We start from the raw sequence: 14,038 nt of genomic DNA, 5'->3' as shown, positions 1-14,038 counted from the left end.
CAAACTAACTCTCACCATTTACCATTCTTATGCTGATCCTATATAGTGTCTCTATGCAGCGTTTTCATGCTTAGCTTGATTATGTGGCTCATTTGTCCACAAGACATTTGATGTCAAACTCCACAACCAAGCCTGCCTCCCCAGTATCCTGTTCTAGGCAAGGAGTGCTTACATTTATTTGGAAGTATCCTGAGAGAGTCCTATTTGGATTTTTCTGCCTCCTCTCCATTAGAATAGCTTGCTATGAGTAACCCCTTCAGGAGCACATATCTTCAAACAATATAGCAGCAACGGTCACTGTGGCACATAAGCTCTTCCATCACACCAAGGTGACATTATGCAGTAACATCCATCTCTGATTCATTGACTCTTTACAAGTCTTACATATTGGCTAAAAGCAAGCTGTTTGTTAATGAAAAAATACCATTCTTCTGCCGCCTATAAACCTTTTAATTGTTTTATTGACCTGCTTGTGCACACATTTGAGATCTCATGAGGCCACTGAGGCTCCTCCACAACTCATATTTATCAGGACAGCCACTGTTTTGAAGCCAAGTATAAAAAATGTATGTGCTCACTGAGAGCTCTTGTGGGGCCTACTTTCTGTGCTGGAGCCATACACTATAGTTGCCAGATCCAATTCAATCAAAATAATTAGACTGGTTCACAGATTTTTAAGTAGCATTTTAGAGTGCTTTTAAAGGGACAAGATTATAGTGTATTCAGACAGGTGCAGGTCAATAAAGCAAACAGGCAGACTAATTCAAAACAAAACAAAACTGGTAGCCACAAAGCTAACGCTAAGGACTATGTTTTCTTTTTATTTCATTTTGTTTTTAGTTTGTTTAAAAATAGAATTCTCATGTGAGGTCATTCCATTAATTAGTACAAAGTTTGGGTCCAACTTAACACTTTGTGTTTAAATAGTCAGCTGCTTTTGTACTGCTTGATGAGCGGCACATGACACATAGTATCATAGCAACAAAGTGATGATACTCTTAATAAGCCCAAACAAATTAAAATACAAAAATAAATACAAAAATAAAGCAGAAAATTAAACTTTATTGCTAAAATCCTGTCAACAGTGCTAACCAATCACTCACAACCTCAAGAAATGCTTCTCCTTTTTTGCTTAAATGAGGTAATACATTCCAGCAGTCTTCTTAAATCTTAAGTACTTTTAATCATGATCTTGTAACTTGAGAGTGTCTTATTTTTGGATTTATTTACTTTTTTAACACATTAGAATGTTTTGACATTTTTACTGGATTACTGTGCCGATATTTTGTGTCTCATTTATTTTCATTTAAGGGTGCTGCCATTTTGCTCACTTCTTCACTGTTGGTAAAAGCTTCCTTTGTTGTAACAAATTTCCTAGAGATGATGACGTTTGATGTCATCAGTTTGCCAGTGGTGACATACTATTGCCAATCTTCCAAGTTTATGAATAAATTAAAAAAAATCACAGTGCTAGTTAGTGTTTATCATTTGTTTAAAAGGTATTTTTGAGTAGAGCAGATTCTTGACAATGATTTTTGGTTAGTGCTTTGGGCATAGGTGATTTTGGTCAGTTTGCTCTTTTGGCTTAACCGAAGCCTGTTTCTGACAGTGTTTCCTCTCATTCCCTCCTTGTCTATTTCGTTTCAAATTTATTTTACAAATTTGTCAGCTTTGGCCATACACCTTCTCCCGTCAGACCCATGTAGCCCGAGTGATATGGTATGTCAAATTCAGCTTTGCTTCACAGTAAAAAATAGGACTGGAGAGCTCTTTGTCAGAATAGTACAGCTAAGACAATGTACTGAGGAGTCACCATAATCTGCGGCCTAAATGCGTATTCCATTAAAAAAGGTCATCACCGCAAGATGGACAATAGAAACTACTAAATGAGACTTGGATCTTTCTAGTGGATGGTTACCCAATGCTTATTGCAGATTCGATTTATCTGTCAATTTCACAAGATGTGCAGTCACAGGACTAAGGCAAGATTGGAAATATCAGTGTAGCATGCCTGAAACTGAAATCATGATGTCTGAATGGTTCTACTTGAATTCTTCAATGTGGGGATGTTCTGCCCTCCTCCTTTCTATCTGTTTGGCTTTCATATCTCAAAGTACTTTCCAACAACATCAAAAATATAAGTATGTGTACATACCCCAAGCCGTAACTGACATCCAATAATGGAAATATTTCTTTGAAGGGATTAAAATATCTTACACTAGAAATGTTTAGTTTTAATGGTCACTTTTGTTGTGAATGTGTTGTCAATGTCTACTTGAACCAAAAGCATCCTTGAAACAACTGCTGCTCAACTTGATAAGGAGACTCATCTAACTGCATGCACAAGTCATTGAACTGCCATAACACAACCATTCATATGTACTGTATTATGTATTATCATATGTATAAGCGCCTTGAGCATGGGAAAGGCGCTATATGAATCAAATGTATTATTATTATTATTATGCACTTGATGTTCTTACTCATTATGGCATCTTGTGCTGTTTTAAGTTTGAGGTCAATGACTTGGTAAATAGATAGATAGATAGATAGATAGATAGATAGATAGATAGATAGATAGATAGATAGATAGATAGATAGATAGATAGATAGATAGATAGATAGATAGATAGATAGATAGATAGATAGATAGATACTTTATTAATCCCAATGTGATATTCACATACTCCAGCAGCAGCATACTGATACAAAAAAATAATATTACATTAAAGAGTAATAAAAATGTAGGTGAAAACAGACAATAACTTTGAATAATGTTAACGTTTACCCACCGGGTGATACTGTATGATTTTGCTATATTTGTAGGCTTTTATAAATGGATACATGACACCCAGTAGGGCAGCGTCTACCAGTAGGAGAATTGGTAAATATATTACCTTATGCCACTGAGTTTTAGTGTCACCCTGACCTTATATTCCCTACAGCACATAAAAATAGCGTTAGTTTAACATGGATTCTAGAATGAATCTGAATTTGATATGATCTTGCAGGAGAGAGCCTGGAAGCCATCACCAAGTAACCTTGTTAAGAGGAATGGAAACAGGTTGGATACACGTCATTCATATACTGATCACATGATGTAATCTGTTAACATGGATGGGCTCTACTCTACTTTATTGAAGTGCTTCACTCTCCACATGGAAATGATACCACCCTGCCTTACCTAAGAAAACATCTTAAAATCAGAAAAAATCTGAGTATCTGCTATAAGGAATGCTTTGGTATGCTGCAAAAAAAAATGAAACCTGGGAACTACCTGGGCAGATTTAGTAGTGTTATTTAAAGGAAAACCTTCATGCTGAACTAACTCCCAGAGTTATATACTATGTTTTAGAATCTTTATGTCGCCGACAATTTGTATTTATTATATTCAAGTAATATTTGCACACTCACTATTTTTCTATTTCTGTCCATTCCATTTCTGAACCTGCTGTTTGAATTACAGAGCTTCAAAGAACCAGAAAGAATTAGATAAAAGGCAGGCACTAATCATGGATGAATATCTCACCCATTTCAGAGCACAACAACCCACCTATTCCTGTTAGACAATTATTTAGAATACAGAAGGAAACTGAAACACCTCAACAAACACCACAGAGACATAGAGAATGTGGAGGTTCTGCTTGGGCAATGACTTGGAAAAAAAACTATGTGTCTTAATAAGCTGAAAATTTTGCCTCTGTTATAGGTTTAATTATATTTGTTTACTTAAACTGCCATCACTAGTAACTGAAAGAGTTAAAAAAAATGTAATCTATATTCATATAAATTTAAGTATGTCTTTTTGTACAGTATGTGTATTTTGTTTGATTTTTTTTATTTTAAAAGTATTGTTTTTGTAAATGTCTTGCACTCTGAACCTGGTAAATGGAAAGAGTTCTTATAGGTATTAAAAAAATAACAAAATAATAGAATAAGTATTTCTGAAATTAACATTTTATTTTCCAGTAAGCATGATGAACAATTTTGGTGTATTTCTTTAATATTTAAAAAAAAGCATTATCAAAATGTTTTCAGTGTTCAATGGAAGTACTTGCTAAACTGAAAACGTATTTTTTCTCCTAGGCACCTGTAAGGGTTCAAATATATTTTTCTTGGATATGGAAGAAAATGAATCCTTGGAATGTTCTTTAGTTTTCAGTCCCAGGGAGGTATGTATCACTCTACATGTTTTATAAAATTTAATTTCTCTAACATAATATTATTTTGTCAGCAGGAGATTCCTTTCAAAAAATAATGGAAGTTTTAAAAATATTTTTATGCTAAGATTTGATGCATTTAGCAAAAATATTGGTACTTATTATGTGAATGCAAATTTAAAATATGAAATTTTATTCTCATAATAAATTCAGCAATATGATGGTCATATTTAATGATAGCTACAGTGTATCTTTTGAAACATTAGCTTCAGCAGAAACTGGGCCTATTACTGGCTTGAGCATATCTGGTAGGGTGGCTCATTTAATTAATGATCTCCTAAGTACCATTAAAAACACTCTGCCATGTCAACTCCTTTCTATAGAAAATGGGCTGGGCCAGTCAGACCAGCACTTCCATAATGTGATTACTGAAAGCAGCTGACGCTAAAGATGCTAAAGGTGGATGGAAGGACAGACCATTGCAAACACTTTCACTTTATCAGAACCCCCTTTGCCCAAGCATTCCTTTCACGTTTATACTCACTTCACATCAAACAATCAAACAATCAAAACTCCAGAGCTCAGAAACACTTTCAAGGTCAAGGTTGGTTGTTTTGAGCTGGGGGGACACTAGGCAGAACCTCCATTAACACTAATGTGTTGACTTTTTCATATTAATATTATTTAGGTTTTCCTTAGACTTTATTTTATTGTTGTAATGTTGACAAAAATGCATCACCATCTTGAGGCTGAATATTATCATGAGAGCCACTACTTCATGTGCACTTTCCCGACCATGGCCAAATGTGAATGCGGAGACATTGGTTAGACTGATGTTTACTGTAGATATAATGGTACAAACCTAAGCGTGAAAACAGAGATGTTTAAAGTACCCATCTTCAATTCTACACTTGGTAAGACTATCCTTAAAGAATAATAGAAGATGACAAATGGTAGAAATGTGTGTAATAAGGTGACTGGCAGAGCATTTTACTTACAATATGAAAGTTTTAACTAAGTCCTACGGCACAGTCATAGATAAAATTAAATAAAAATTGATGCAGAACTTCAAAACAGGAGCCTGTTGGTTCCAAAATGAAATCACTGGATGGGCACAAAGTAGAAAGCAAAGTCATAAGTAGGTCAGGTATGGAGGCAAGGCATACCTTCAAGTTTACCGAACAAAATCGGGTTAATCTTAAAAGTTTTTTTTTCTTCACACTTTCTGTCCTAGTTTTACAGCTTGATGAGGGTGTAGTAAAGGTGTTTCATTAACCAATCTTTTATCCAATTCTTCCATTAATGCAACATTATTATTAAATGTAATATGTCACTGTAACCAAATTTATTTTTACTTTTTCAGGTTTGATATTAAGTGTACTTTTTATTGGGTGTTTTATAATCAGTGCAATTTATTCATACATTAATCACATACAAATAATAAGTTCTCAACAGGGGTTGCCATTTATCATGAGTGAATCCTTCAGCGCAAACTGTATACTGTATACAGTATGTTCTTGAGTGATTCTTATATGTATTTCTTATTTTAAATAATCGTTATGCTCAGACCTGTTAACATTTGTGACTGGAATTCTTGTATAATTCATCCGGTTTTGTGGACTTCCGGCAGGAAGAGGCGGGTCCACCGGAAGTGATGTCAGTAGTGGTAAAAGATACACAGCGCCAACCTCTGCAGTGCCAGGATATCACCATTAATAGAGTCTTCAAGTTGTCTTTAAGTTTTCCCTTATGCGCATATGCATGACACTTGATTAACATATATGTCCTACTATGAAAGATAATGTGGTGTTAGTATTTTTAAGCTAGAGCACAGAAAGTGTTCAGTAATTCTACAAGTGTCAGTAAAGTTAATGGGCACTGGCAGAAATGAACAGAAATGTATTCATGTCAAGTCGGTAGTCAACTGCTTTGGTTAGTCTGGAAAAAAGTACACAGTCATAACATTTAAGCAGAGACCATAACGTCATTGAACACTTCTAAAAACAGGTGAAAATGCTGTAAAAGTATGCAAGTTTTGTAAAACTTAATTTAGTTCAGAACAGTTTAACATCATTTTACCTTACTGTATGTTCTTTCTTTCTGTGCAATGAAAAAGTAAACTAAACTTTTATTATACTTGTTATTCTAACAGCCTGGTGTTTTGGTGTATTTGTATGGAAACGTTTATTTGTGAGTTATACATTCCTCTTTACAGAATGAAAAAGCGTAAATAATAACATAATAAATAGAAAATAAAATGCCATCACTTTTAAGCGTTCATGACTCGACTAGTATTACCTCAGTATCAACAGTAGCAGCATTATCAACCTGTAATCTTGTGGAATATATCTGTTATATGTGTTCGTCATTATGGAGTATTATTTGCCCAATACTCCTTACAAAACTGTTTTGTCACAACCATTTATTGAACTATGATGGTTAACAATTCTGAGGTCTTGCTATAATCGTTCCAAAGGATTAGGGAGAGTACACCGAGTCATCAAGTCAAGAGGAGCTGTTTTCTTCATTTTAAGCCACTGTAGTCTAGAAGTTTGGTTAGGATTTTTCATGTCACTGTATATTCAGATTGTGAAAGCATAGCTTGTTGTAATAAAATACATTTTTTATTCAGGGCAAGCTGAAATTAATTGGAATGTTATTGATATACTGTATTGTGCTTCCTCTTTAACAGAAGATAATCTTCATTTTAAACATTAAAGTGAATGATTAATGGTTTAGTTTGGGTCTTTAACAATATCATTAACAGAGTCAGTCAGCCATTTTCCAACCCGCTATATCCTAACACAGGGTCACGGGGGTCTGCTGGAGCCAATACCAGCCAGCACAGGGTGCAAGGCAGGAAACAAACCCCAGGCAGGGCACACACCCACACACACCAAGCACACACTAGGGACAATTTAGAATCGCCAATGCACCTAACCTGCATGTCTTTGGACTGTGGGAGGAAACCGGAACACCCGGAGGAAACCCACGCAGACACGGGGAGAACATGCAAACTCCACGCAGGGAGGACCCGGGAAGCAAACCCAGGTCTCCTTACTGCGAGGCAGCAGCGCTACCACTGCGCCACCATGCCGCCCATCATTAACACCTTCATTAGGAAATTTTCTTAGCCTAGTCTGGTCCTGGAGTCTGTATTTGCAAAATGGGAAAATGCAAGTCTATTAAAGGGCACGCTCAGGCACATAACCTCACTCACTCTTATAGGTACAAATTAAAGGGAAACCTAACTTAAGCTTAACCTTCAAGTATGTGAGATGTGGTTGGAAAAAAAAGGACACTCAGAGAACGTACACAGAAACACAAGGAAAATGTGCAGACTCCATACAGAGTGACAAAGAGAGGCACACTGGAGCAGACCCTGTATGCAGAAAGACTCAAGTACAATGTAGTAAAATGCTAAGAAGATAATTTATTAAACTGTAAAAACAAAATACATAGAGGAAGAAGGATAAAAGTAATAAAAAATTAAACAATATAACAAACGGCTATGCCTCAAGTTCTCTATCAAATTGTAAAACGTAGTGCTTTTTCCTACCAGTGTTCCTCTTACTCAATATATTGGCTTCTCTTCTTCCTCACTAGATGAGCCCTTACTATTGCTGCTCACCTGACTCCAACCTCATCCAACAAAGAAGCTGGAGGCTTGTGGTCACACAGTTTCAGTAGTTGGATTTGAAACCAAACCTCAGGATTTGAAGTCCAAAGTGTTAACCACTATGCCACACTGCCTAACTTAGTCTGAGTCACTATAGGTGTATGAATGAGTGTGCTCTTTAGTGGGCTGCTATCATATTTCAGGTTGATTTTTGTCTTTCATCATATAATCTTTCAAAGATTCCTGGCTCACAATATTGATTGATAGATGGGTAATTATACATAATTTTACCACTGACACCTACCACAACAAAGAACTTCTATGCCTGGTCTCTGTTCAGAGAGTGGATATACAGGTGGTATTCTCCTACAAGTACTTGGGGCTCGACATCAATGACAGGTTGGTCTAATTTTATTACGCAAAAGAATTATAGAAGAAATGGCAGAGCAGGCTCTTTTTTCTTAGTAGGCTGTGTTCCTTTAATGTGGGTAGTGATATCTTCACATCTTCTACAATTCTGTGATGGCCAGTGTGATATTCTATGCTGTGGTGTGACTGGATGGTAACATCACTTCAAGATGGGCCCACTGAATCAACAAGCTAATTAAATGGGCAGGCTCAATTATGAGATGAACTTTGGACACCCTAGAGGTGGGAGCAAAGGAGAAAATTAATACAAAACTGAGCACCATTATGAACAATGCTGTACATCCTCTCCCTGACTTACTAACATTGAGAACTTTCAGCCAGTTAAATATTCAGCAGAAGTGTGTCAAGAAATGCTACTGGGGCTCATTTGTACCAACATTAATGCACCTGTATAATTTCTCACTGTGACTGCTAAGTCAGAAGTTTTCTTTCTTTTTAATTTTCTTTTTTTTTTGGTCATTCTTGTGTGTTTTCAGACAATAGTGTTCATCGATCTATCGATCTATCAATCTATCTATCATTATTATACTTATGGATAATCCACACCAAAGATATTGACACCAAATGATGAACTTAATAATATCTGTATTTTAGAAATAGTAAGGTACTTAATCCCTTATAATAGTGAGTTCTTTTAGTCCTGTATGACTTTTCACATAATTAAAAAAATGTTTTCTTTTGCATAATATTAAATTCTTTGTTACTTTTTTTAAAATCACAACTTTATCTATAACTATGAATATGGAAAAATGAATAAAGCACAAAAATACTTCTTTTCCAGATTTCTCTTATCATCATTTATGATATTGCATTATATTGTTTTGTGCTTGCATTTTGTTCTTCACCTGTTCTTTCTTTATTTGCTCCTGTAGGTGGCAGCATATGATTTTAGTCTTCCTGTCAATTTAAACAGTGCAGTTGCTCCTTCTCCACCTCCAAGTTCTTTGCCAAAAACACCGTCTATTATTGAAAAACACCTTGTCACCCCTCGTCCCCATACAATAACAGTAACTACTCCTTCTCGCAGAATTCAGGCAACTGGTAAGTGCTCTCCTAAGAGTTCATTTCAACAAATAGTCACTCCTGAAGTACCTCTCCAGTGATTGCATAACACTTAACTATGGGCCCCTTACAGGACTGGATATCATTAATTTTGTTCAAGGATACATTAGAGGATTACGCTGTCTTGAAATTTTATTACAAAGTTTATTAGCATCTCAAAGTATGCATCATATTAGCCGGTCTAGTGTTTAAGTGTTAAAACATGTACATACACAGACTGCTTCACCTCTTTTGCTATATAGTAAATACCATATATTTCATTTCTTAACTTTAAAAAGAATTAGTTCTGTTGTACATTTTTGAATTTTTTTAAACCTGATCCATCATTGTTAGACTATCAAAAACAGTAGCTTAACTCATCATGTCATTTGATTATCCTACTTAATCGAATTGTTAGTTGAAATGATTTAGCAGTAACAGTGTAACTGAAACTTTGTTTAATATAGAAATAAGAACAATATTTTTCTTTAGACTTGATGTACCAGAAAAAAGTATACATTTGCAAGATAACAATTAAATTAACAAGGGATGGTATACAATCAAATGTACAGTATGCTATAACACTTCTTGTATTTTCATTTAATTAAGAGAAACATATATTTTTTTTATTCTAACACTCAGATTTTAAAGACCTCCCATGTGTATTGAGCTACAGTATTCTATTAAAACTTAGTAGATATATTATGGCATGTGAAAGTTCAAATGTGTAGATTGGTCTTGTTGTTCATGTTGCACACTTGGCATGAGCATGGTTATTGTAGGGCAAAGTGCTCAAAGTCTTCTGCTAGGCTTTAGTGGCACACCAGGCCATTTAAGACAGCAGATTTAACAGGGATGCAGACACATGTTTGCGCCAAACCCCCAATTACTTTCCAAACTAATTGGCTGAACTCTTCAGACCTGTACCAGCCTATACTTCATCTGATAACAAAGGTTTAAAATAGAGTTGAACTGACATATTTGCTGGCCTGTTTATAGAGACCCTTTCATGCAAGAAGATGCAAAATAGACACTCAAGGACAAAGAGCCATAGTTCAATTCTTATTGACAAAATAATGTACCAGTGAGAAGGCACTGATTATGTAACTGGTAGTGACTATAATCTAGTCATAAGAGACTAAACATTTCTTCAGAACTAGTTGCATTGAACTCCAAAGTGAATTCCGAGGGCACTCTCTCTGGGGAACTCCTGGGGCACTCTGGGGCACCCATATCCCTCTAAAAATTACTGAAAATCTCTGAAATCCACTTCTCTCTGTAACTAAAATGCTGAAAGTTAACAAACTCTCTCTTTGTGGACTGTAAAGCTGAAATCCAGTCTCCCAATCGAAGTACTGTGCCAGTGGGATGAGAAGACCAAGAATAATTTTTTACTTCAAGTTGAAAACTTCAGTATCAAAACTCTTGTACCAGAAAGAGTAATGCTTTTCCCTATGAAGTTGCAGATGACACAGCAAAGGGTCTAACTGAGGAAACCACTGCGTACCACAGACAAAGGATCACACAGCAAAGAAAAAGAGTGCCCTCCAATGCAAGAAGAATCTTCCACCTGAACCTAGAGCAGCAACAAAAGTAACAAGTCCACACAACTTTGGACATCCCCTTTCAAGATTTGGTATCGCAAAACTATTTATTTGTGCCAAATATAAAGTAGAACTCTAAATAACCAGTAAACATCCAACCTCTTCTATGTTATATGTTTGTCTGTCTAGTCTGTCTTGTTGTTTCCTATCTTATATATCTTCTTCTTCTTTCGGCTGTTCCTGTTAGGGGTTGCCACAGTGGATCATCTAGTTCCATATCTTTCTGTCCTGTGCATCTTGTTCTGTCACACCCATCACCTGCACGTCTTCTCTCACCACATCCATAAACCTTTGCTTAGGCCTTCCTCTTTTCCTCTTGCCTGGCACCTCTATCTTTAACATCCTTTTCCAAATATACCCAGTATCTCTCCACTGGACATGTCCAAACCAAAGCAATCTCACCTCTCTGACATTGTCTTCCAACCGCCCAACCTGAGCTGACCCCCTAATGTACTCATTTCAAATCCTGTCCATCCTTGTCACACCCAGTGCAAATCTTAGCATTGCTAACTCTGCCACCTCCAGCTCTGTCTCTTGCTTTTTGGTCAGTGCCACCATCTCCAACCCATATAAAAAAGCTGATCTCTCACTACCATCCTGTAGATCTTCCCTTTTACTCTTGCTGATAACCGTCTCTTAAAGGCTGTACCTTGCACTTGGACTTAATGCCTGTCTAGACTTGGATGTAGCTTTAGATTTCTTTTCCATTTCATTCTGACCCCCTTTCTTGTTGCTTATGTTTATATACTGTAGTAGAAACTCCTTCGAGTTGGGTAAATACGGGATACCTTGGGCTAATAAGAAATAACAGAAAAAATAAAGCCGCTGGTAACAGAGCTCCGCTTCAGACGTTAAGTTAAGTGCCTGTTTTTTAACTGAAAAAATTGCAAGTGAGTTGTCAACATAGACTTTATATGTAGATGTGGCCTTTGCCTTCTCTCTCTCTGCCTCATATTCCCATTTAAGGGTAACTATCCCAGCATTCACCTAGGTTAGCAGACCTTGTGCCCAATTCATTGGTGGAAATATGGGTAGAGCCAGAGTGGATTTTAGGCTTTTTTTTCTGTAAGAGTGGCCCAGTAATCACATTCATCACACAAGTCAATCAATCAAATAAAGTTTACAGTATTTAAAGGCCCTGCTGTATCACAAAGCAAGCACTCCACTTTATTAACCTAAAATGTTAAAAAAAATAATACATCAAGCCTAAATACAAACCTTTGCCCTCGTGGCATGTTAATTAAAGTCATTTTTGGATGTGCCACAATCTAACTTCTTCAAATCTTAGTCATTATTTTTGTAATATCCTTACTTAATTCATAAGTGGAGTATGACATTTAAAAAAACGACCTGTAACTGCTGGTGTCTTACTTGACATGCTTGCGATGGGTATCATTAACTGTGAGACAAAAGTGAGCAAGCCATTCTCATACATGTCATGTTTCAAGCTTAATTCTTTTCAGCAGACAGAAACCCTATGGCTCTTTGATGGGAAAAATCCTTAAATAACTCTGGATTGTGGAAGCAAACCTGTGTTCTTGGAGGAAATTCATGTTTACTTGAGGTGTAGATGTGAATTCCACAGAGAATAAACTATAGGCAGGAATATAAATTTAATGCATTACTGTGAGGTTGCAGCACTGCCCTGTGTGCTACTGTGTCATTCAATAGTTTTTAAAAAAAACGTGTAATTTTTAAATGTAACCTTCTTTCAAACTTTGTTTAGGGTGTATTTTATTCCCAAGGATCTGTGCTTTCAAACTGACATTTTAAAGGTGTATTCTGCAATCCTCCTGCTTTGTTGACAGAAGAATATGTCACACTATATGCACCACTAACACCTCACTGCTAAAAGGAAAATGGAATTCCAGTGTGATTTGTACCACTTAAAGATATAACAAATGGCAACCAGTATATAGAAGTATACCAAGAAATGCAATATTTAATTTCTAAGTATTTCACTTTTTTGTGTTCTTGTTGTTCTTTCATGTTTTATTTGTGTATTAATGTGAAAGTAAAACAAACAATCCAAAAAATGAAGGATCTGATAATTTTGAAGTTTATGTCTAAATATCAAGCACCACACACCTGTAATGAGGCATTGAAGTCAAACTTTCATTTTTGCTGTGTACTCAAGGAATTGGGATTTGACACAAAAAATTACTGCAGCATGACAAAAGTGAACAGAATGTCACCTTGTATTACTGCGTATGTTAATCCAGTGACAATGATTCCTGCCTGTCCATACTTTCATGTTTTTGTGTTGCATCTCTTCATCTGATATAAATTATAGCGAGTGCTCTACATCTACATTTATTTGAATTCTCATAATGAATGGATCTGACACTTTTTTATATTCATCGATTCCATTCATGTATTTATTGCATTTAGTGTTACATAGTGTTACACAAGTGTTGTACTGAATTAAGTCTTTTTCTTTGCAGTTTTACAACCACCACTTGAAGTGTCAAAGATGGAACTGAAGTTTGAGGTCCCTGCAGAATTTAGCAACACAGAATTGTTTCCTGAAAGCATAAACACTAAGGTACTTAAAGTAGCTTTACAGAGTAAACAATTATATAAATTGTCTCTCATATCCACCTGTCACTCATCATTAAACATTGTGAAATGTGGAAATGCAGCTGAAATGTTGGAATATAAACTAAATATCCTAGTTGTCTTTGAAAGGACGTTTAACATTACCGTAATACAAATATATATGCTTTCATTAACTTTCTAGACCTTATTCACTATTTCATATTTGGTAGCCAAGATACAGTATCTAGCATAGTTCAGGGCACATTTATAGTGAATCCTTAATTTATTACAGAAATTCTAAGTGTATGCACCAAAGATAAGGTTAGCCGTAGTGAGGCAGAAGAGTGATGGGCTGACATTACATTATGCTCCAAAACACTACTGTACTGAAAATTTCTAAACTAGCAGAAACATTGATTAAAATTAATAATATGGTAGTTGTAAACATATTATAGTATATTGAGGTCAGACCATTAAAATATAATTATTTTTTTATTATTTAAATAATACTGCTGACTAAAAGCTTACTAAGTACCAAGAGAAAAATCAAAGCAGATTTAGAGAGAATGTGAAAACTTCAAAATTATGCTGTTTGACCTGCTTTTCAACACAAATCTTTTGGAGCTGTTAGACATTTGTGCTATTTT

The 14,038-nt window shown here is 35.7% G+C and overlaps 1 protein-coding gene across 1 annotated transcript in view; it reads left to right on the top strand.

Annotated features, from left to right (window-relative positions):
- The window catches only part of LOC114651130 (cilia- and flagella-associated protein 47-like), a 622,279-nt gene that overhangs the window by 89,279 nt on the left and 518,962 nt on the right, over nucleotides 1–14,038 (top strand). The window contains 3 exon segments of the mRNA XM_051927333.1: nucleotides 4,087–4,172; nucleotides 9,081–9,249; nucleotides 13,298–13,398. Coding sequence (XP_051783293.1) covers nucleotides 4,087–4,172; nucleotides 9,081–9,249; nucleotides 13,298–13,398 — 356 coding nt within the window.

The sequence above is a fragment of the Erpetoichthys calabaricus genome, chromosome 4 (genome assembly GCF_900747795.2).
Source record: "Erpetoichthys calabaricus chromosome 4, fErpCal1.3, whole genome shotgun sequence".
NCBI classification, from domain to species: Eukaryota; Metazoa; Chordata; class Cladistia; order Polypteriformes; family Polypteridae; genus Erpetoichthys; species Erpetoichthys calabaricus.
This window is presented reverse-complemented; position numbering and strand designations above follow the sequence as displayed.